The sequence below is a fragment of the Aethalodelphis obliquidens genome, unplaced genomic scaffold (assembly GCF_003676395.1).
Source record: "Aethalodelphis obliquidens isolate GAN/ISIS:26980383/991018 unplaced genomic scaffold, ASM367639v1 scaffold7, whole genome shotgun sequence".
In the NCBI taxonomy this organism is placed as follows: Eukaryota; Metazoa; Chordata; class Mammalia; order Artiodactyla; family Delphinidae; genus Aethalodelphis; species Aethalodelphis obliquidens.
Window position 1 is genome coordinate 7,649,383 of NW_020837951.1, and position 24,885 is coordinate 7,674,267.

The 24,885-nt window shown below is 48.6% G+C and overlaps 2 protein-coding genes across 7 annotated transcripts in view; one reads left to right on the forward strand and one right to left on the reverse strand.

Moving 5' to 3' along the window:
- Nucleotides 1-17,067, reverse strand: part of SLC25A25 (solute carrier family 25 member 25) — a 32,930-nt gene extending 15,863 nt beyond the window's left edge. For 2 of the 6 annotated variants that reach the window (XM_027104727.1, XM_027104724.1), the window contains exon 1: nt 16,676-17,066. In XM_027104727.1, coding sequence (XP_026960528.1) covers nt 16,676-16,930 — 255 coding nt within the window. In that variant the 5' untranslated portion in view covers nt 16,931-17,066. Of the gene's footprint in view, nt 1-817; nt 2,705-16,675 lie in introns of those variants that run through there. The other 4 variants (XM_027104725.1, XM_027104726.1, XM_027104730.1 and 1 more) reach the window with 4 other exon arrangements.
- Nucleotides 17,068-17,324: 257 nt separating this feature from the next.
- Nucleotides 17,325-21,905, forward strand: NAIF1 (nuclear apoptosis inducing factor 1). The gene is made up of 2 exons (XM_027104736.1): nt 17,325-18,636; nt 20,283-21,905. The coding sequence occupies exons 1-2, from the start codon at nt 18,126-18,128 to the stop codon at nt 20,753-20,755; spliced, it is 984 nt and encodes a 327-aa protein (XP_026960537.1). The 5' UTR covers nt 17,325-18,125; the 3' UTR covers nt 20,756-21,905.
- Nucleotides 21,906-24,885: the final 2,980 nt, after the last annotated feature.

The window sequence follows — 24,885 nt, forward strand, 5'->3', positions numbered from 1 at the left end:
TTAAGGGAAGATGAGGGCAGTACATGGCAAAGTTCCAGGTAGGCTGAAATGAAATCTCACCTCTACCCCTTCTTAACTGTTTAATCCCGGGCAAATTACTTAACCTTTCTGCACCTCAGTTTCCTCATCTGTGAAATGGGGGTGTTACCACTTACCCTGGTTCTTGTGAGGATCAGATGACATAAGCCACGCTCAGGGCACGAAATGGACGGAAGGCCCCAGCGCTCAGCAGACCCGCAGACCCGTGAGGAGTGCCGGCCTCCGTGCACTGAGACTGCAGCCTCCACTCTGCCTCATCGCTCCCTTTCTCCCAGAAAGAAAGGCAAGACGGGTCCCCTGCCCACCAAGGCAGAGGGTCTGACCTTTGGGATGCAGGGCAGGCTGGTCCTCCCCAGCTCCCGGCAGCTGGGTTCACCTTGGAAGGTTTGCTCTGTTGCCCGCTGAGCTCCGTCCTCCCTGTGCTGTTTAAACAGGCTAAGACCAAGACACGGTGTAATTGTTTGTCCCTGCCTTTCAAATGGCTTTCTGGGGCCAAAGAGACAAATCCTAAGGTAAATCTTCCATTGCATTCAACCTTCCTTCTTCAAATGGCCGCACTGAAGTGGTCACAATTGGGTAATAAAGCTTTTGCAGTGGCCACAGAAAGATTCTGGACTGGAGCTGGGCTTCTTCATTGTCTAACACCTCTCCCCAGGCCCCCGGGACCAAACGGATTCATTCATAAGTCCTCTCTTCCTCCCCCACACTCCAGCTTTCTCCAGGAAAATGATCCTAGGCTAGCCCCTAACCGAGGAGGTCCTCTCGACATTGCCATTACCTTTGGAAACTGCTCTGCGGGTCCGACCACCAGCAAGATGGTGGGTCTCTTTTCCGTGGCCTCAGCCCTTCCGTCCTGTTTCCCCAAAAAGCTTGGCATCTGGGCTCCCCGCGCCGGAGCCGGGGTGCCTCTGACTTCATTCCCGCTCCCCTCTCTGGAGCCTTGGCACCTGGCCCTGGGGAAGAAGCTAGACAGAAAATGCCACAGCATCTGCAACATCACGGCTTCCTCCCCACGTCGCCGACGGTGACCGTTCACTTTTGAGGAGGGATGTGACCACAGTACCAAGGGTCTCTGGCTACACCACAGCTGCTTGGACGACTAGCCTGGGGAGTTGTAAGGCTGGTAGCTCTGCATGCAGTGGCTGTTTCCTGCCTTCTCAAATTTGCTAGCACTGCTGTCGTGCCTGGCCTGAGAAGCAGCTCACTCTGAAAGCCCCGCCGGGTCGCTGACAACGAGAGAGCAGCTGGAGCTTCTTCAATAAAAACTCACTTTTGCAGATGGACGGTGATCAAATGCTTGGCTTTTTGAAAAAAGGAAAAAAGCGATAGCCCAACAGACCTCTCCCGGAGGCAGAAGCAACTTCGAGCTCCCAATTATTCAGCTGTCCTCGCTCAATTAATGATCATCACGCAAGTGAGGACCCGAGCATCCAGCCTGCATTCTCACTGCAGCAGGGCGCGGCCAATCACCTCTGCCGACACTACCGAGTTCATTATCCCCACCAGCAACATCCCTCCAATCACAGCCGACCGATTCCCTGCATGCAGCCCGCGGTTCTGCAGGGAGGTGCCCGCGGTAACCTCCAGAGGAGCTTCCAGTCTCACAGAATCCACCTTGAGCTGGCTGGTCCTCAAGAGTCCAACTCCTTCTCTCCACCTGGCTGTTTCCGGGATGACATTCCCCATCAAGTTTAGCACAATCAAGAGATCCTGGCAACACTTCCTAAGACATCTAGCAACACTTTCCCTTGTTCCATTATCCCATTCTCTGCAACTGTGTGTAACACAATGCACACCATATCATAGCCACTTCTCTGTGTCTCGCTCTACAAGATGAACTTCCTGGGGACAGGGACCAAGTCGCAGATCTTTCTACCCCTACTGCCCAGAACCAGGCACAGATGAAGTCTGTGGGCTGAAATGAGTCAATGATCATGAACAAAAGGGAATTCATCTTTGGTCATTTGTTTCTTAGTTTCCTGGCAGACAAATGCAGTGCCGGGTCATCCCTCACAAAGGTAACCCTTTGATACGGTGTTCACAGCCATTATTTTGAAAACAAACACAGCATGAAAAAAGTTTAATGGACTGTGTTGGGGAGAGTATAGAGAAACATATACCCTCATACGCTGCTATGAGAGTGTAAATCAGTATAATCTCTCTGGAGAGCAATTTAGTCACAGCTACCAACAGATCAAAAGCACAAACGCTCTGACACAGCAATTCCACTTTTAGTGATTTATCCTGCAGATATATTTGCACATGTGGGAAATCACATATATAAATGTGATATATATGGGATACATATGTGTGATAAAATATAAGGATATTTTTTGCAGCCTGATTTACAATAGCACAGGTTTGGAAACAATGTAAAATTCTTTAGAAGGGGAGTAGGTCGTAAATTAATGCACAACCACAATGGAGCCCTAGGCAGCTGTCAAAAAGAGGAAGGCAGCTCTACACCTACTATTATGGGATGACTTGAAAATATCTTGTTAGATGAAAAGAGCAAGGTGCAGAAGAAAGGGGATCGTTTGCTGCCATCTGTTTCTAAGCTTGTGTACGTGAAGAATCTCTCTGGAAAGACGAACTAAAATTGAAGAGACGGTTTGGGGTGGGGTGGGGGGGAACTTGGGGGTTTGAAGGAAGAAAGATAGATGGGAGGTTTATTTTCTTTGAATATCCTCTTATATCTGGTGAAACCAAATCATGTGCATGTATGACCAGGCACACACGTGTGCATACGTACAACCGTAATTTAAAAAGAAAACACGACAAGGGAAAGCAAGGCAGCATGCTTGTTTGAAAGCTGAGGAACCCGCATCAGTTGCCCTCTCACTGGATATACAGAACAACTTTACCTGGAAGCAGTTTTGTGTGTTGATTAAATGTCTAGTCTTTGGAGCCAGACCCCAGGTTCACTCCTGGCCATCACTTACTGGCTGTGTGATCTTGATCAAGTTACTTTACCTCTCTGTGCTTTAATAGCCTCATGTGCAAAATGAGGATAGTAACAGAACCGTATCATTACTTCACAGAGTCGGTTAAAGACTAAATGAAATAATGTACAAAGCTCTTAGAACAGTACATATTAGCTATTTTATCTAGAAAATGATTGTGAGGGACTTCCCTGGTGATCCAGTGGTTAAAACTCCACGCTTCCACTGCAAGGGGCATGGGTTTGATGCCTGGTGGGGAAACCAAGATCCCACATGCTGTGCGGTGCAGCAAAAAAAAAAAGAAAGAAAAAGAAAAGAAAATGATTGAGTTCAGGGTCTTCCCTGGTGGCATGTTAGTTAAGAATCCACCTGCCAATGCAGGGGACATGGGTTCAAGCCCTGGTCCAGGAAGATCCCACATGCCACGGAGCAACTAAGCCAATGTGCCACAACTACTGAGCCTGCGTGCCACAACTACTGAAGCCCGGGCGCCTAAAGCCCATGCTCCACAACAAGAGAAGCCACTGCAATGAGAAGCCTGCACACTGCAACGAAGAGTAGCCCCTGCTTGTAGCAACTGGAGAAAGCCCACGCGCAGCAACAAAGACCCAACACAGCCATGAATAAATAAATAAATAAAAAGAAAATGATTGTGAGTTCATAGAAATAAATAGCTTGAATACTAAAGAAGAGCCAGTCCAGAGCAAAAATCCCTATATAAATAAGTAATCCTTTAGTGAAAATTAATCTTTTTTTAGGCACTGAAAATCTGGTGAGTTGGGGGAGATAGTGATGTTTTAGGCCCCCATCTACAAACATGAGATAAATCCCTTATTGAGGAGGTTACTGGTTTTTCATTTAATGGACTACTCTGTACCACGGAACTGAGTTATGAACTCGGGGGGTGGGGGGGTTCTAGCCAAGATGGAACCAATTCACCTTCCTGCCTGTAACAACTTAAATTTCTGAAAAAAACAAATTAAATTTCTGAAACCCAGTGATAAAAAGGAAAATCTTAAAAGCACCTTAAGAAAAAGACCCATTACAGAAGAACAAAAACAAGAATGACAGGGGGCTTTCCATCAGAAACTGTTAATCCAGAATTTTATACCTAGAAAAATACCTTCCAAAAGGAAGACAAAATATACGAGAATGATTTTCAAGACACTGGACATTAGGCAACGAAGGGCAGTGATTCCTGAGATTTCTAAACACATGAGCCCCTCAACTGCCCAGGCTTCCTGCCTGGAGTTTCCAGGATATGGCACAGAGAGTGGGTACCCAGCAGAGCCCAGTAGTCTCCCTATGTTGAAGAGAAGGAGCTGGGAGGCCAGGACAGCTAGAGTTTGCAGGACAGAGTACCAGAGAAGACAGAGCTACACAGAGAGCAAGCTCTGGAGCTCTGCTGAGGGCCCCCCAAAATCAGAGCAAGTGAGTATGAGGAAACTGCCTGTGGGTGGGGAAGGAACCAGCCAAAGGCATCACAGGGCTAAGAATAGTTCCTGTTCCCACCAGCTGGAGTGGAAAAACCTCATAATATAGGAAGGTTCCGGAAGGGTACTCAGAGGGTTTTGCCTCAATAGTGGGGCAAAACTGGCCCCAGACTAAATGCTGTTCTTGCCTGACTAACAAAGCTTTAAAAAGCAGGCTCAGGGCTTCCCTGGTGGCGCAGTGGTTGAGAGTCCGCCTGCCGATGCAGGGGACGCGGGTTCGTGCCCCGGTCTGGGAAGATCCCATGTGCCGCGGAGCGGCTGGGCCCATGAGCCATGGCCGCTGAGCCTGCGCGCCCGGAGCCTGTTGCTCCGCAACAGGAGAGGCCACAACAGTGAGAGGCCCGCGTACCGTAAAAAAAAAAAAAAAAGCAGGCTCGGAAAGGGTCAAACTGTTTCTGAATAACTGCATCCCAGGATAAAGCTCAAGAATATTTATAGGAATACAAAGATATCCAAGATAAAAATCCCATAAAAAATTAACAGCCTAATGCAAAGAAGCAGGAAAAGATGACCCATGATGAGAAGAGAAATCAGTCCACTGAAACTGATCCAGAAATCACGTGTATGACAGAATTAGTACACAAGGATACTGCAAGTCATAACTGTATCCTACGTGCTCAAGAAAGATCAAGAACGTTAAACAGAGACATTGCAGATACTCTAGAAGAAAACTACAATGTCTGAGACGAAAAACACACTGGATGGTTTTAATAGCAGATTAGACAATGCAGAAGAAAAGATTAATGAACTTGAAGACACAGCAATAGAAACTTTACAAAATGAAACACGGAGAGAAAAAATAAAACAATACAAAAAAATGAAAAATGCATTAGTGAGCTGTGGGAGAACTGCTAATAGACTAATATACACCCAACTGAAGTTCATGGAGGTGGGGACAGAACAAATATTTAAAGAAATAATGGCCAGATTTTTTCCAAATTTATTAAAACCTACAGATCCAAGAAGCTCAGCAAACCCCAAGCATAAAAAACATCAAAACAAAACAAAACTAAAAACTACACTCAGGCACATCACAGTTAAATTTCTGAAAACCAGTGATATAAAGGAAAATCTTAAAAACACCTTGAGAAAAAGACCCATTACTTACAGAAGAACAAAAACAAGAATGACAGGGGGCTTTCCATCAGAAACTGTTAATCCAGAATTTTATACCTAGAAAAATACCTTCCAAAAGGAAGACAAAATAAACACTTTTCAGACATACAAAAGCTGAAAGAATTTACCACCAGCAGATCTGCATTACAAGAAATGTTAAAGGAATCCTTCAGATAGAGAAAAATGATAACCAGATGAAGAATGGAATGAAAGGAATGAAGAGCACTAGAAATGGTAATTGTGTGGGTAGATAGAAAGAACTTTTTCCTTATTATTTAAATCTCTTTCAAAGATAAGTGACAGTTCAGACTTCCCGGTGGCGGGTGGCGCAGTGGTTAAGGATCCACCTGCCAATGCAGGGGACATGAGTTCGATCCCTGATCTGGGAAGGTCCCACATGCCATGGAGCAACTAAGCCCATGAGCCACAACTACTGAGCCTGCGCTCTACAGCCCGTGAGCCACAACTACTGAGCCCATGTGCCACAACTACTGAAGTCCGCGTGCCTAGAGCCCATGCTCAAGAAGAAATCAAAAGAGAAATTGGAAAGTATTTTGAATGGTGTGAAACCACAACACAGCAAAACTTGTGGGATGCAGCCAGAGCAGGACTTAGAAGGGAATACCTACATCAGAAAAGAGAGGTATCAAATCAATGACCTCAGTTTCCACCACAAGAAACCAGAAAAGAACAAATTAAACCCAAAGTCAGCAGAAGAAAAGAAATAATAACTAGGCGAGGAAGAGACCAGGCCTTATTTATCCTAAAATCTCCCTTGACCAGCACCTAAGACAGGGATCAATGAAAATCTGTTCAATTTGCATACTTTGCCAATATTTTTATTTTAAAGCACCTTTGATCTCCTTGTGGGTTAATGCAGTACATCTCTTTCCTTACACCACAGCATCGCCTAAACCACCAATATCTGGTAGAGATCATTAGTTTCTTTTGCTATTACTATAATACAATTCCACCTCACTTAACTTTCTTGGGTATGAGGGACCACCCATATCCAGAGACAGGGCTGGCAAGTATAACGCTCCAGTAACTGTAGACTTATAAACGTCCACAGAACCTGGTTAAGCTGAGGGTAATCACCTGCAGAAGCAACCCACTCTTCCAAGAATCTAGAAAATAGAGACTTGGGGATAAAACTGTGTCACAAGATCTCCCGTACTTTTCAGAGAAAACAAATTCTAATGGAATGAACCCCCGGCGGGAACCCATTCCAAATTATCCTGATGAATTGCCCAGGGTATAAAAGCCCCTGGGACATCACACAAAAGGACAACTGCAGATTCCTGAGGGCATCTTATAACAGGGCAGAGAGCTCTCCCCATGTCCCTTGTTTACAAGTTTCACTACCTACTACCCATCTATCTATCTTAGAATTACAATTAGCATTCAGAAGAGATGTTGTCAAAGGGAAGACCACTAAGACTTTCTTTTTTAACTGAAAAATGAAGTCAGATTTTATTTGACAGAGAGTCAAATGGATTTGACTTGAAAATGAAGACTGGCTTGGCCAATAGGTTACATGGAAGGCATTTTCCATAAATTGGATGAGTCAAATCTGCAAAACTCTAAGGTTTTGATCAAAACCAAAACCGACAGACTAAAACATTTAAGGCAGATACACAGTATGCCAGAAATTACATCCTCTGCAGCTATTAAACCTATGACAAAAATGTTTAGATGTCAACTTAACGTGCAACAGGGTACACTGTTTTTTAAAATCCTTTTCGGGGACTTCCCTGATGGTCCAGTGGTTGAGAAACTGCCTTGCTACGCAGGGGACGCGTGTCCGATCCCTGGTCAGGGAACTAAGATCCCACATGCTGTGGGGCAACTAAGCCTGCGAGCCGCAACAAAGATCCTGTGTGCCGCAACGAACACTGACGCAGCCAAATAAATAAATAAATAAATAAATATTTTTTTAAAAAAAGAATGAAATAAAAAATAAAATCCTTTTCGGATGGTACAGGAGCAAAAGAGCTTGAAGGATCTCTTTATACGTTGGTAGTAACAATTTGTTATTTCAAAGGCACCACTGTGGCAGGTGACTATCCTTCTCTGAAATGAATCAACCGGAGAATTTAAACACTTAGATCCTGGGTGCTGTCCTGTGCCGTCCCATGGTAGCAGTGGTTTCAGGGTGTCAGGCAGGACTATTAAACAGCCTCATGCCCTCGACTCAGCCCACAATTAGACAATGAAGAGGAGCCAGGCACCAGCCTCATTTGGCACTGAAGACGACAAAACTGCAGTAATGAAAAAGGTGAAATCCCCTAATCTATTTCCATTTTAGGAAGTAAAACCAGAAAATCTAGCTTTGGCCAAAACTCCCTGAAGGGGACTCCTGTGACTGTGGAAAAGAGAAGTGCCCCACCGAGAAAACAGTCTCTTGGACGCTTATTTATTCCTGGTGAAAAGCCAGTCTCCACTGAGGTCCCAAGTTCAAGGTCAATGCCTGCTAACAAAGATGTCTTTTTCTTTTCTCTAAAAGAAAGTTAGGGGCTTCCCTGGTGGTGCAGTGGTTAAGAATCCGCCTGCCAATGCAGGGAACAGAAGTTAGAGCCCTGGTCTGGGAAGATCCCACATGCCGTGGAGCAACTAAGCCCCCGGAGCAACTAAGCCCGTGCGCCACAACTACTGAGCCTGTGCTCTAGAGCCCGCAAGCCACAACTACTGAAGCCTGCGTGCCACAACTACTGAAGCCCGTGCGCCTAGAGCCCATGCTCTGCAACAAGAGAAGCCACTGCAATGAGAAGCCCACACACCGCAATGAAGAGTAGCCCCCTGCTCGCCACAACTAGAGAAAGACTGCATGCAGCAACGAAGACCAAAGGCAGCCAAAAATAATAAATAAATTAAATAAATAAACTTTTAAAAAATAAAAGAAAGTTAGGGGTGTACAAAATTAACCTGATTTTAAGTATAGGATTTTGAGATGTAGCACATAAATTAAAGATCTGTAGAAACAAGAGACCACATAGAAACACAGCATACTTTCTCTTCTTTTTCTGCTCTTATAGGAGCCTGATTCTCCTTTCAGATTAGATAGATGCCAAGGGGGGCAGGGGGAGACTATAGTATCGAAGCCGGCATATAAACACCCAATCACCTTAAATAATCAGAATTTCCCAACCAACCCAAAACTGACCAGTGGGAGCCAAACCACTGGTACATGTTCAGCCCACTTGTGGCAGCCATGCTTTCCTTATTCGCTCTGTCTCTGCTCCTATGTGAAAAGGCAAACTAGCAGATTTATTATTAAAGCAACACGAAATGTTTGTGGTTTCTTAAAGCTGACTTCAGGATCACACTCTACAACTGAGATCATCTGAATGAGTGAGAATGGAACTGTCACCAGCTGCTTGCTCTGTCCTGGGGGAGGACCTCAGAGAGAAGAGCCCAGACACAGGCATGAAGCCCACCGGATGGACAGCTGCCTTCAGCAAATGTACATCAGAGCTGCTCAGGGTGTGAAGGGCAGCTGGGAGAATTCTGTGTAAGAATGACTGGTTTATATCGTCAGCACTTAGAAACAATTCAGAAAAGGCATTTTTTTAGCTGTAGAACTATTTACCAGATCCTATTTTTACTGCTTATATAGGTTAAAGAAGAGACTCTAGCAAAAAAAATACATCCAAGACATAAAGTAAAAAAGTTAACCACGTCCATAAATGCATCACTAAAGGCTTTTATAAGAATGTAATCTCTCCCTGTAGTGCTTCTGTAAGACCCTGGACAAGTCATTTAACCAGAATCGACAGTGGGGAAAGGCCAACAGGATGGTGAAAGTGGGCACAGTAGTGAGTTGGTTTTAACCAACAGGAATCTTCACTGTTACAGGCCAAAGACAAGGATTCAACACTTTGTGCTTATTCTGGGTGATCTAAACTATTCTAAAACCTGCCCTTTTTTTCCCCTTTTTTTTCATCACTGGCATTTCTTTTTTTGCGAGTTTTCTCACACAATGGAGGTGGTTTTCCCTGTGTTTGGTAAGAAGAGTCACATCAGACTCCAGCCCAGGAGGAGGGAGGGCTGGAGGAAAGGAGGCAGGAGGCCAGGGGTAGATGGAATGTGGAAAGCTTCACAAAGCAGCAGCAGGAACAGGGACAGCCACCGGCTCCAGTTTCCCCAGGACCCTGGGAAAATAAGCCATGACTCACCTCCTTTTCAAGCTTCCCAGCCAAGAGTTTAAAGCAGATAAGAAGCTCCTTCTGTCCTACCTTTGTTATTCATTTATTTTAAAGGAAGGCGCACTTTAAGACAACAAATTCTTTTTTTAGGTATTGTGTTGAGTCTTTTATAGACCAGAGCATACCTATCATTTCAGGCCCTGCTTCCTGAGCACTATGGGGGTCTTAAAACTCTCAGCTGGTGTCATGGCACAGATACTTCCTTGTCACAAACTGTGAAAATAAAGGCCTCAAAGTTTTATTATTATTATTTATTTTTTTTGGCTGTGTTGGGGCTTCGTTGCTGTGCACGGGCTTTTCTAGTCGCGGTGAGCAGGGACTACTCTTCGTCGAAGTGCGCAGACTTCTCATTGTCGTGGCTTCTCTTGTTGTGGAGCACGGGCTCTAGGCACGCGGGCTTCAGTAGTTGTGGCATGCAGGCTCAGTAGTTGTGGCTTGCGGGCTCTAGAGCACAGGCTCAGTAGTTGTGGTTGTTCCACGGCATGTGGGATCTTCCCAGGCCAGGGATCGAACCCATGTCCCCTGCATTGGCAGGCTGACTCCTAACCACTGCGCCACCAGGGAAGCCCAGGCCTCAAAGTTTTAAGGATTAGTTAAGTACCTCCAGCCACGGAAGGAAGGAGGCAGTGTATGTTGAGCTAAATTGGGCAAAGTCCAAATCCTGGGTTCTGCCACTGCCTTTGCTTTCAACCAGCCTCAGTGCCACTTCTACACACTAATGAGGTGAGTGACATAATCTCCAAAGGTTTTAATTAAGCTCTACTTGAAGCTTCCATTTTCACAACCTCAAAGTGAACTCTATATTTGAGAAAAGACCATCTATGGCTCATGAAACGGGCAACAGGCTGACAAGAGCGGTGCTCAAGAGGGCCCATTTCCATCCAAGGAAACATTTGGGCCAAAGACATCACTGGGTGTAGAGTGACAAGACCACTTCTTAGAAATCTCCTGCCACTGGGGTTTCTTTTTCTTTTCTTTTTTTTTTCTGTTTTAATCTTCCTTAAAGCTATAGGGCCCGGGCTTTCCGCAGCCCTGTCAACTGACAGGAGACTGTGCTCTCCCTGGGTGCTACACACCCTTTATTACTGACACACCCTTTATTACCCACATCCCCCAGACCTTCTCCTTCTTTCTAGCCCACTTTTTTTTTTTTTTTGCGGTACGCGGGCCTCTCACCGTTGTGGCCTCTCCCGCTGTGGCGGAGCACAGGCTCCGGACGCGCAGGCTCAGCGGCCATGGCTCACGGGCCCAGCCGCTCCGCGGCATGTGGGATCTTCCCGGACCGGGGCACGAACCCGTGTCCCCTGCATCGGCAGGCGGACTCTCAACCACTGCGCCACCAGGGAAGCCCTCTAGCCCACTTTTCACCTTAGCAACCTAAGAAAAAAATGTAGAGGATACGACCAACTGTGGGCATCTTATTTTCAGACTCAATGGGGGGACAAGTCACTTTGTATTGAACCCTGTCCCAGGTTCTTTGTACTTCTTCTAATTCAATCCCACAAAAACCCACTGAAGTAGGTATTCCTACCACCAAGATAAGGAGGCTGATAAGACTTGGAGAGGTTGGGTAACTTGCTCAAGGTCACACAGCTCGCAAGCAGCACAGACAATACTTGAACCCAGGTTTACATTATACCACAAAGACTGTACTGGGTTATTTAAAGAAGTCTTATTGAGATATAACTTGCATACCATACAAATCACCCATTTGAGTGTACAATTTGATGGCTTTTAGTACATTCATAGATATGTGCAACCACCACCATGGTCAATTTTAGACCATTTTCATCACCTCAAAAAGAACCCTTGGGCTTCCCTGGTGGCACAGTGGTTAAGAATCCGCCTGCCAATGCAGGGGACACGGGTTTGAGCCCTGGTCCGGGAAGTTCCCACATGCTGCGGAGCAACTAAGCCTGTGAGCCACAACTACTGAAGCCCGCGTGCTGCAACTACTGAAGCCCGTGGGCCTAGAGCCAGTGCTCCGCAACAAGAGAAGCCACCACGATGAGAAGCCCACGCACAGCAATGAAGGGCAGCCCCCTGCTCGCCACAGCTAGAGAAAGCCCACACGCAGCAACAAAGACCCAACACAGCTGAAAATAAACAAATAAATTAAACACCCCCCAAAAAAATAAACCCCAGACCTATTATTAGTCATCCCCTTCCTAGCTCTCCGTTCCCCTCTGCTCCCAGGCCTAGGCAACCATTAATCTACTTTCTGTCTCTACAGCTTTCCCTATTCTGGACTTTCATAGAAAATGGACCATGTAATACATATGGTCTTTTGTGACTGGCTTCCTTCACTTCGTGTTATGTTTCCAGGGAAAATCTGTAGTCTAAACTCCAGGGCACACTGCCTCAGGGAAGGGACCATGGAGTGTGGACAGCATACCATGGAAGAAGTGCATGGTGAAATCTACTGCTTTGAGCAGCAGCAGAGATTACAGGAGGATAGCTGTTTTCAGATAAGACAGCTGTTTTCAAGGACCCCTGGATCATGTTTCTGGGCTGCTCCTGAAGGTACCCTTGGGGCAAATGGGTAGCAGATGCAAGCAGACGGACTTCAGTCTGACCTAAGAAAGAACTCACAAGGGCCCCGACTAGGTCCACAAAGGAATGGGCTGGGTGACCCTCTGGGAAGGATGCCACAGGAGGAATGCCTCCCACACTGGGTGGGAGGCTGGCCTATGATGGCCAGTGACCTGTCCGAGACTAAATTCTTCGGTTCTGCGAAATTCACACTGGTAGGAGAAATGGTTAACAAATGAAAAGTCTGCTCAGCTTTAGTTTAATGAGACTAGTCCTCGCTGAGTACAGTTTTGTTCACTGAATTCATCCCGCGGCTGTGTACTCAGCTGGACTAGAAATGAATACCAGCAAAATATTTGTTCTTCTCATTCCCCCGTGGTTTCTGTGAGGCTTCAACAATTGATGGCTCTTTGAACATCAAAGGAATTCATCCACTGAAGGTCCAGATCAGGCCCACTCTGGTAGGTTCTTATTTATCACTCAGTCTTAGGATCAGGGTACTTGGCTCCACCTTTGCAGATATCAATTAATTTTTTAAAAAATATTTATTTATTAGTTATTTTGGTTGCGCCGGATCTTAGTTGCGGCACGTGGGATCCTCGTTGCGGCATGCGGGATTCTTAGTTGTGGCATGCAGACTTCTTAGTTGCAGTATGCGGGATCTTTTAGTTGCGGCATGCATGCGGGATCTAGTTCCCTGACCAGGGATGGAACCCGGGCCCCCTGCATTGGAGTGTGGAGTCTTACCCACTGGACCGCCAGGGAAGTCCAGATATCAACTAATTTTTTAAAACATCCTCTAGTTGACTTGATAATTCCTCCAAGCCAGGAATTTTACAATACAACACAATCAGTTTAATATGTGAACTCAATCCAGTCTGCAAACAGCATTCTTCTTTTTCTAATGTGTCATTCTATCATACCAAATTATATCTGCCCCTTTTCTACGGAAAAGGCTCTTTTTCTGTAGACTGTCTTACCTAAGTCCAGCTACTTATGCAAATACCTGCCCCACAAATGGCCAAACACTGAAAAGGTATAGAGTTCAACAGTATTGTTTGATTAAGCAATACCAACTTGATATTAATGACCTTCCATTCGATTATTTCAGGTCAACAGAGACTGCCTCCTATATACTGCTCTGGTCAAGGAGAGAATTAGGGCAGGGCAGATTCTCATTTTTGACAGGATCATCTCTGGATAATCCTGAAACCTATTTTGGGAATAACAGATGTGGTTCTAAAGGGATTGCTCCTCAAGTTCTCCCCAAAGCCCAGTTTGTGAGGCTCAAACTAGATGGCGCATATGCAACCTCAACCCCTCCATCTTCTAGAATCCTCACCTGCATCAAACACCAGCCCCTTATGAGAGCCCCACAAGCCTCAGCTGAAGGAACAACTGATGACATGTAACACAGCTTGTGTTCTTTCCCTAACTGGTTGCCTGAGTTCTAACCTATGTTTTAAATTTGTTTTCAGACAGAGATTTTGTTTGGTCACATGAAAATGCCTTAAATAGGCAATGCTATAATTAGCTCTAGCTGAAGTCTCATCTCCTAAAGTTGCTACTGTTGTCATCATCTTTTTTCTGTCTTTAATAAACTCTTCCCTTCTTTAGTCCCAGGACAGGCTTCTTGCTCACATGCTCTTTACAAAGAAAATTTCTCTGGCTGGCTGCCATCGGTTTCTCTGTCCACTGCCATTTTTTTAAAAAAAATATTTATTTATTTTTGGCTGCGTTGGGTCTTTGTTTCTGTGCGAGGGCTTTCTCTAGTTGCGGCGAGCGGGGGCCACTCTTCATCGCGGTGCGCGGGCCTCTCACTGTCGCGGCCTCTCTTGTTGCGGAGCACGGGCTCCAGACGCGCAGGCTCAGTAGTTGTGGGTCACGGGCCCAGTTGCTCCCGGCATGTGGGATCTTCCCAGACCAGGGCTTGAACCCGTGTCCCCTGCATTGGCAGGTGGATTCTCAACCACTGCGCCACCAGGGAAGCCTGCCCACTGCCATTTTAAGTAAATTTTTCTCGACTGTCCCAATTTCTTCTGAAACAAAGGCAGATGCCAAAAATCGCTGGTCTTTTCTAAAGAAAACTTGACCCAGTGGTGGTTAGCTAGTGGGAGGCTTTGTGTAGTCACAAGGCCTTGGTTCGCCCATCACCCACTGAAAAGCCCTCACAGCTGATTCCTGTGCAAACCCTAGCACCTCAGACTGGTCCTGTGGGTTATCTGAAGCAGCTACCGAAGTTTGATGTTGTGTTTTTCAATGCCTATTCCCATGGCAGATAACCCATTTTGAACTGGAGGGCCCCCAAATTCTCTTTTGCCTTTGCTACTTCTGCAAAACTGCAGCACTACTTTTTCTGCATGTAGCTAATTCTGATACTACTGCAACAGGAAGTGGTATGGGTTCGTGAGGCAGGGTGTCTTCCTGTTGCCCAGCTATTCACAAAAAGGCAGGTTCTCTCTCTAATACTTAAACCATTCGCCACAGACTAGCCTGTGCTCCGCCACAGGTAATAAACAAATAAAATGGGTCATTCCCAATCTCTCAAGGCTGTATAATTTCACATTCATAAGCTGAGAGTAGACGTAGTCCATACTAAAGCCATACAACGAAAGGATGAAAAAGAATTGTTTCAGATGGTAGAACTTCGTCACAGAGTTAAAGATTTTAGAGCCAATGTGACCCTGACAGGCTAGGCTCCGTTTGGCTAATTAAAAGGTTTCCTTTCAATACTGGAGAGAAAAATGATCACCTTCTCCTTATTTGCCCTTAGAAATTTACTGCCAAAAAAAAAAGGATTAGGATCAATATCAGATGTGCCATGAACTGAAAACACACTGTGACTCCAGATGAGGCACAAAGCATGGTATAAACACTGAATACACTCCCCTAGCCAAGAGCCCTCGATGCTCCTGGTGGCATATGCCAGGTGGGTCGGTTCATAAAAGCAGAAAGGCTCTCCTAGGCCCACACCTCCCCAAGCCCATAAGACACAGACCCTCTGAGTTCAGCCATCCTATCTTTCCAAGTGATTTATTCATCAGTTATGGGTTGGAAAATATCCAGCTCACAACACCATTTTGTGTAAAACTCACTTGAAAAGACTTAAAAAAAAAACTTGTCTCTAAGCCTGCTGGACTTAACCCAATGATTCTACCTTGCACAGTGTTAACCTTGGTCTTCCTAGGCTTATCCTAACTAGGTTAAATAGCTTGGGTGTTGATCCAAGATATTCTGGACATGAGTTAAAAATTTTATGTATACCTACCCAACAAACTAATTGGTTTAACTCACTGGCGTTTTAACAAAATTTTTTTTCACACTTAGCTATGAGATTCTGTAATTGCGGTATGTACAAATGGACCAAAGGAACTAACTTAGAAGAGAAACAATTTACTTAAAATACTCAGTAGTCTTCCTCCAGGCTATACATCAGGCTAAGCCACAATAAATAAAATACTGGAAAAGGGCAGCTACAGCTACAAAGTCAGATAGGAAAACATACCATGAGAGACAGAAGCGGAAGAACCAGCCTCTGCTCGAGGTCTTTATACAGAAAGGACAACACATCTCTGTCCCCTCTTCCCCCTTGGCCAGGTGCCCACTCTAGGACAAGGGGAAAAAATCCCCTCCTAGGTGGGCCACACTTTCACTTTTACGAAGAATTTTCCCCTAGATTCTTTCATGCTAATCTGCAACCCTGTAAGAGATCACGATCCCATTTTCTGGACAGGCATGTCAAATTGGGGATGAATCTAACCCATGAGAACTGTCAGTTGTCACCACCCACATGTCACGATCTGCCTGAAACCTCAGTTCCCATTTTTTCCAACTCCCACATGCTTCTGAGAGGAACGAGATCAGGGCCCACCACTGGCAAGGAAACGAGAGGGGAGGGAGGGGTGCTCCTGGAGGAGGATGGATGAAACCATTAATGATGGGTAGAGGGGAGCATCAAAGCTTAGTCCTGAGGTCAGAAGGTGACATAAGCCGGACTCTTGAGACTTGGCCTTCTACTCTGGGGAAAGCCCCAGCAAATAGGGGCTTTGCTACCATCAGAATGCCCAGAAGGTGCCCACCTGTACCCAGGGAGAGCCTTTCCCCCTGGCCCAAGTGCCCACAGAGGCCAAGAAGGAGCTCTACTCCCCACAGGGCATAAATGGGGTGTCCGTCTGTCACTCAGGAGGTCCCAGCCAGTCCGAGAGGTCGTCCACCAAGCCAGCCAAGCTCCAAGGTACTGCCAAAGAAGCCGGTCGTGCAGACCAGACCTGTCACCTGGACCTCCCGGAGGTGCCGGGGGCACGAAGGGGTCCCCTCCCCGCCCATGCGGCCGGTGCGTGTTGCCTACCTGGAGCTCGCCCTCTGTGCGGTGCAGTCCCAGGCGCCCAAGTCCCACGGCCAGGTCGTTGACACACAGGCCGCCGTCGCGGTTGACGTCGAGAGTCTGGAAAAGGCTCCAAAGGCGCAGCCGGTGGTCCGGGCCCCCGCAGACGGCGCCGCCGCAAGGGTCAACGGACGCCGGCGATGAGGCGGACGACGAGGCGGCGGCGGCGGCGTCCGGCGGCGGGGAAGCCACGCAGCGGCACAACACACTGCTCACCATCGGGCGCGAGGCGGGGGTGACGGGCCGGCGGGGAGAGCGCGTTAGACACGCCGGTGACCTCAGTCCACTAGCGCGGGCTCCGAGGTGCCGGCAAGCGGGCGGGATGGGCAGCTTCCGGGAGCCCCGCCCCGCCGCGCGCCGCCTGGATGGCCATACCCCCAGGCACGACGCCGACCAGTCACAGACCTGGAGGGCCACCCGGAGGGGCGGAACCTCCCACCGAGGACTGCCCACGCAGGCCTTGACTACCCGAATCAATGGAGAGGGCGGGGCGATCCCCGCTCAGCGTGGGGCAATTCAAACTGAGGGAGGCGGGGATTGGCTGAGCCGGGCAGGAGAGAGGAAATCACGGTGCGATAGGCATAAGTCATGTGATTGGCAGGCGGAAGGTCCCGCGTCCTATTTCCATTGAGAAACGCTGTTTAGACGGCGAAATCGTAAGGATGGGAGGGGCCGTCGTGTAAGGAGAGATCGCAGTCTCCGGTGGGAAGTAGGATTTGCGTGAGGAACAATTGTGAGCTGCGGTTGCAAGGCAGAGTTTGCGCCATTGGGTGGAACTGAAAATTAACTGGCTAACGGCTCAAGACCGAAAGCACTAGGAATCCTCAGGAAGCCGGGTTTTGGTAATCTAACTCCCTAAAACCACCAATAAAATAGCTGAATTTAACGGCGTAAAAGTCGTAATACTGATGATTGAACGACAGGACAACTTTCCAATGGAAGTGAGTAAAGGCTAGGTTGGGTGGAGCGCTCTGTAGCGACAGACACACCTTTAGACCAATGATCAGGCCAATTCCAGTAAGTAGGCATGCTCTTTAGCTGAGCGACAGATCGAAAGAACTAGTGATCGACGTGATATCTGAGCCGCGACCAACCGGGAGGGCGGGTCCCCCTGGAGAAGGGCTGCGAGGCGGGAAGAGGGGAAGTGGGCGGATCTCCGCACATCCCGGCGGAAGAGGCAGATTCAGGAAGCCATTACGCAGCTGGCTGGCAGCAGCTGGGCCGGTCGGGGCTGGGCCCTACGCACTTTGCGTAGCAAGGGGGGTTACCAAAGGCCTGGTACTTGGCCTTGGACAAGGCCGGCCTATCCCCTGTAGGGGGGGGTGGGTGAGAAGAAAGGCTGAGGAAGGCGAGAAGGGGAATTGGGGCAGTTAGGGGATTATAGTTTCTTTAAAAAGCAAGGTAGGGAGAGGCCATGGCCGTCCCAGCCAAGAAAAGGAAAATGAACTTTTCTGAGCGAGAGGTGGAGATCATCGTGGAGGAGTTGGAACTGAAGAAGCACCTGCTGGTGAACCACTTCAACGCTGGGGTCCCTCTGGCTGCCAAGAGCGCGGCATGGCATGGCATCCTGAGAAGGGTCAACGCCGTGGCCACCTGCCGCAGGGAGCTGCCTGAGGTCAAGAAGAAGTGGTCTGACCTCAAGACCGAGGTCCGTCGCAAGGTTGCCCAGGTCCGGGCGGCTGTGGAGGGTGGCGAGGCCCCAGGGCCCACTGAGGAAGACGGAGCTGGTGGGCCTGGGACAGGTGGTGGCAGTGGCGCTGGTGGCCCAGCTGTAGCCCCCGTACTGCTCACCCCCATGCAACAGCGCATCTGCAACCTGCTGGGTGAGGCCACCATCATCAGCTTGCCCAGTACCACAGAGATCCACCCCGTGGCCCTTGGACCCACGGCTACTGCAGCCGCAGCCACGGTCACCCTGACACAGAGTGAGTGACCTCTCCCACCCAGTCTGGCGTGCCTAAATGGGAAGGGCCAGCAAGAGCTGGGGCAGCCCAGGGAAGGTTGGCTGCCGAGGGTCAAAGGTCAGATGGGAGTCTTGGAAGACCATGAGGCCTTCCAAGAGATCCCCAGACAGAAGTGATCCTGTTCTCTCTGGGACTTCCTCAGCACGCAGTCTGGACTTCTGACGGGCTGGCTTGCTCTCCACTGTTTTGCCACCATTCATGTCCATGACTGAACTGTGTGGTCCTTGAAGACAGAGACCATGTTTATATCTCCACAGGACTTAACACAGGGCCTAGCACCTAGTAGGCAGTCAGGACATATTTGTTGAATAAATAGGTAGGTGGACATCGATTCTGGACAAAGACATTCCGGTTTTCAGTGTGGTGAACGTTCATCAGGCACAGCTGAGGAACCTCATGGTTCCAGGTGTTAATCTACCTTTCTGTTCACTCATCAACCATTAGGGCAATTCTGTGCCAAACCCTGGGCTCGGCACTGGGATTACCAAGGTGTCTAAGAGATAGGCCGGTTATATTCTAGTAGGACAGATAAGACGAATATATGAATAACTGCACTGTCAGTTGGGAGAACCTAAGGACTCAGAAGAGAAAGGGGGCTTCCTGGTGGGGTTGGGGGCACACAGTGGATGTTGGCATTAAAGGGTGGAGAAGACTGACCTTTCCCACATGCTTGGAGGCCCAAACAGCCCAGCTAGAATGGCTTCAAAGGTTCTCGCCTATGAATGACAATGAAACTGGTTGGTTGGACTTTTTAGTTAGATAAAGGTTTGCACCAATGACTGTTAAGTGCTCTTTGTGATAGGCTGGGAACTGTTTCGATCCGTGATTCTCAGTGGGGCTTGGGGGAATTGGGTGTGTGTGTGTGACTGCCATAACCCCACAGTGTCATATTTCTCAAGGATATGGAGGTGGGAAAGGGGATCAAACACTGGTCTAAATCAGTTGCTATTCTGGAAGAGGGAGGACCTTTAGGTATTCCATTGACCAAGGTGGTCAAGGAGACAGGGAGGCATTTATTGGGCACTTTAGCTAGTGCCTTCCCACTCCCACCTCCTTTTCTGCTTGGCCGTAAAAGACATGGAAGTCAAGAAAGCACTGAAGAAGGCCGGACCAGTGGGGCACTTCGGGGAGCATGTGGCTCTGCCTTTATTAGCCAGAAGCAGCTCAGTGGGGTGATTATGAACACATTGGACTCTGGTATTGGGGGAGACCTGCATTTCTTCCTGGACCTGATGAATCAGCTGACCTTAGGCAAGTCATTCCATGTTTCTGAGTCTACCTCCTCTCTGAAAATGAATGTGACAGTATCTACCTCTTGGTGTCCTTATGAGGATTCATGGAGCTCATGAGTGCAAAGGGTTAGCACGTAGTAGGCGCTCTACATTTTTTGCTAGTCTTACTATTAGCATCTTTGCTTTTGCCAGATCTGGGGCTGGCCCTTTGGTTATTAAGTAGATTAAGATTCTAAACCCCTTCGATTCTAGATTTATATATGAAAGGCTGTAAAGCCAGGGGAGGGCTTAATGGCCTCCTCCCCACCCCGCATGGCTAGCCTCCCTCTTTCTAGAAGGTGACCTGCCACTGCCTTTGCTCTTTCTTCCCCACAGTCCCCGCAGAGACCGCCTATCACACACTGGAGGAGGGAGTGGTGGAGTACTGCACGGCCGAGGCCCCCCCACCCCTGCCAGCGGAGGCCCCCGTGGAGATGATGGCCCAGCATGCCGACACCTCAGTCAAGCCACAGGCGCTCAAGAGCCGCATAGCCCTCAACTCAGCCAAGCTGATCCAGGAGCAGCGGGTCACCAACCTGCACGTGAAGGAGATTGCCCAGCACCTGGAGCAGCAGAATGACTTGCTACAGATGATCCGTCGCTCCCAGGAGGTGCAGGCCTGTGCCCAAGAGCGCCAGGCTCAGGCCATGGAGGGCACCCAGGCGGCCCTGAGCGTCCTCATCCAGGTCCTCCGGCCCATGATCAAAGATTTCCGCCGCTACCTGCAGAGCAACATGCCCAACCCCACCACTGCCTCTGACCCTGGACAGGTGGCCCAGAATGGGCAGCCGGACAGCATCATCCAGTGAGGGCAGGGGTCGAGCCAGCCTTCCGCTGTGAATGGATGACACCACATGGTCTTGTAAGTGGGTTGTGTGGTTGGCCTCAGTCTAGGCCTGGCCATGTGGACGGCTCCCAGTTTGACAGACATTTAGGGGTCCACGGTTTCCGAGAAATGAAGCAGACTGGGAAGAAGAATTTGTTGGGTTCCTGTGACCCAAACTCTCTTCCCCCTACCCCTTGAGCTGTCCTGCTAAGAACCTGAAGATTGGATAGGTGGGGGTCAGGTGCTGGTGATGGGACCCATATTGTCATGAGCCAGGGCTTGTGACATGACCCAGACTTGGACTAGGACAACTGTCGGCCCTCACTGGGGACCATCTCACAGCTTGGGGGTCTGTGCGGAAATAACCGCCCCCCACCCAGGTGCCATCCTTTGGAGTAAGATAACATCAGTGGTGCTGGCAGTAGCACAAAAACATCTTCTTCCTCCCCTTGGGAGGCAGAGTGACAGCTGGGCCTGAGGAGGAAACCCCACCCTTTTCTCCTTCTCACTGTGCCTCAGTTCTCAGGGGACTCTAGTTAGTGCCGTGCTGTCCCTCCACCCCACTGCACCCGGGCACAGCAGGGGCCCTGTTAGCGCCCTGGGCTGCCCCTGCTGTACACCCAGGCTGCAGCCCGTCGGGCTCAGGAATTCTGTGTGTGGTGGGGACAGCTTGGTCGCCATCTGGTCTTCCACTGCGTCCCCGCGCAGCCCTCTGGCGGTTTGTCCCAACAGCTTTTGACTCAGGTCGAGTATCAGGCTTTGGGTGCTGTAAATTTTACTTATTGCCCCACTGCAGTGGGTCTGAGGTGACCTGTTGGCTCCTTCCAGAAGGCTTGCTGCAAGCCGATTGTATTTATTCTGTTCATGAACCCCTCTGGGAAGCCTTCTGAGGGCAGCTCTGGCCACGCCCTTCCTCCTTTCCTCTCTACTGACTGTGCATTTCCAAAACTCAGTGCAGAAAACAGCCTGCTCAGCATCACACCCTGGACTCCCTTCTCACAGTATTCAGCACCTTGTGTTCTTGTGAGACTCCCACTGACTGGTGAGGTGACTCTGAAGGCCTGATTGGCCCTGAATGTATGCAGTGGGAGAATTGAAACTGACCTAAGAAGTGGGACCTTGGACTTCTGTGCTCGGGGAAGAGCAGACCGACCTCGGGGTGCCGAAGGAGGTGGTGTTCACTGTTCTGTCTTGATGCGCTTCCTCCCCATGTGTAAGGACTTTACCCAGATGGCATTTGTCTGTTTCATTTTCAGAATCGCCATCAATTACCGAGACCCTTGCATCTTTCCCGATCATTTCCCAAGTTTGCCATTTTGCTGTCGAGGCCTTGGCCACACATGACCGATGGTTAAAACTCAAGGCTCCAGGGCTTCCCTGGTGGCGCACTGGTTGAGAGTCTGCCTGCGATGCAGGGTACACGGGTTCGTGCCCCGGTCCGGGAAGATCCCACATGCCGCGGAGCGGCTGGGCCCGTGAGCCATAGCCGCTGAGCCTGCGCGTCCGGAGCCTGTGCCCCGCAACGGGAGAGGCCACAGCAGTGAGAGGCCCGCGTACCGCAAAAAAAAAAATAAATAAATAAACTCAAGGCTCCAGATCTCAGCTAAACAACAAAGGTGCTGCCCTTCTGGGCACGTTAAGAATCGCTCAGCTCCACTGTTGCAATTACGGGAAGATGCCCCCAAAGATGGTTGGGAGGTGACTGCTTTACCACCATCCTCTCTGCAGGGTACATGTGCAGTGCCAGCTACAGAGCAGTGGAGAGGAATCAGGCCGGTGAGGGAGTTGGGTTGCAGAAGGAAAGGTCTTCTCAGTGTGGCTGGAAAGCAGCAGCCCCTGGCAGCCTGGGTGCCCTCCCTCCATGGAGCCTGATGGCCCCATCAGGGTAGCTTCAGGGACTTCCTGAGGGTTTGCAGCTTGGTTTCGTTTTTCTCTGGGGTTGGCAATCTGAGCCAGTATTGTGTCTGTTCCAACTGGGTATAAAGAGGAAGCTTGGATCACTTCAACTGACTGGTTCTTTCCAGATCATAATTTTAAATTAAAGAAATATCACCTTTTTTGATATACATGTCTGTGTCTTCATTGGTTATATATAGAAGAGATAGGGGCTGGCAGAACAGAGGCTCACAGGTCAAATCCGGCCCGCCCACCTGTTTTTGTAAATAAAGTTTTATTGGAACACAGCCATACCCCTTCTTCTGCTTAATGTCTGGCTGTTTTTCTGCTACAATAGCAGAGTTAAGTAGTTGTGACAGAACATCTGGCCCACAAGCCAAAAGTACTTACTCTTTGGTCCTTTCCACAAAAGGCTGCCTATCCCTGGTTTAGGGCAGTGTCTCAAACTCTGGATGAGAATTACATGGGGTGTTTTTAATATAACCAATCCCTGGCCTCATCTAAAACCTAGAAGAGACTCCTGGAGGGAGAGCTCTAAGAATATGCATGGTAAACAAGTTCTCTGGGTGATTCTGATATTTTCTGAAGGTTAAGAACTTTGGCTCAGAGACTGGAAGACAAACTCAGATGGAATCAGGATAATGCCCCAGGGAGGGCTGGTTCTCAGGAGTTTCTGTTCAACAGTTGAGCGGTCCTGCTAAGCAGAGATTCTCACTTGAGATTGGCCTTCATTCTAGAGGGAGCCCAGCCTTTCTGGACACAGTTATCACTCTCTCCAATATTTAGTGATGATAAAAACTGACAGTTACCGAGCCCAGGTGTTATAGGCATTACCTTATTGACTTCTTGCAACAGCCCCATGAATCAGGTACTAATGCTGTTCTCAGTTGACAGATAAGGTCACTGAGGATCAGAGAGGTTGAACAATTTGCCTAAAGTCGCACAGCTATCTTATACCCTGGGGTGGCCCATCTCTTTAACCGCTGTTCTTTTTTTTAAATTTATTTTAAAATTTTTATTTTTGGCTGTGTTGGATCTTCATTGCTGCGCGTGGGCTTTCTCTAGTTGTGGTGAGTGGGGGCTACTCTTCGTTGCAGTGCGTGGGCTTCTCACTGCAGTGGCCTCTCTTGTTGCAGAGCACAGGCTCTAGGCACGCAGGCTCAGTAGTTGTGGCACACGGGCTCAGTAGTTGTGGCTCACGGGCTCTAGAGCTCAGGCTCAGTAGTTGTGGTGCACAGGCTTTGTTGCTCCGCGGCATGTGGGATCTTCCCGGACCAGGGCTCGAACCCATGTCCCCTGCATTGGCAGGCAGATTCTCAAACATTACGCCACCAGGGAAGCCCAACAGTCAAGTTTTTAATCACTTACTGTGATGGTATAAGCAAGAGGGGAAGTGCCAGCTCTCCCAGTGTTGCATTTTTCCCCATGGGACAGTGCTGGGCAGGGTCAGATGTGTTGCAGATGAGGAATCATTTCACTGTTGAGGGAAGCTCCTGCTTTACAGACTTGTGTGTGTGTTGGGGGAATGAGAGCAGGAAGGGACAGGAATGAAAAAGTACGGAGTCAGAGCAAAGTGTCTCCCCACTCCTCCTGATATGAAGGTCTTGGCCGAGGCAACTGAGACCTCAGAATGGAAGCTCCTGGGCTAGGAATGCAGCTTTGCATAAGAGCACATGAGGCCTTCCACAGAAAGCCTTTGAAATGGCCTGTGATTGGGCCTGAAAGATCACACATTGGTTTGTGGCCAGGAGCTAAACTCCTCACAAGTGTGTCCCAGGTCTTTGGAGTCAGCCTGCTTCTTACTGGCTGTGTGCCCTGGCATGAGGTCATTTACTTTCTCTAAGCCTTGGCTTCCTTATCTAAAAATCCTTCTCTCACGAGGTTGATGTGAGAAGTTAACAAGTTAATGCTCACAGAATACTTAGCACAGTGCCTGGCACATAGTAGGTGCTAAATAATGGTAACTGCTTCAGTGAGCTATTGCTGTGTAACAAATCACCCTAAAACTTAGAGGCTTAAAACAATAATCATTTATTTGCCCATGATTTTTCAGGATGAGCGGGGCCCAGAGAGAACAGCTTGTCACTGTCTTGTCAGTGTCGGCTGGGGCAGTTCTACTGGGCCTGGGGGCCCATCCACTTTCAAGATGGCTCCCTCACACGTCTTGTAAGCTGATGCTACATGAGGGCTGGGCACTCTGCTGAATCTGTCATCTGG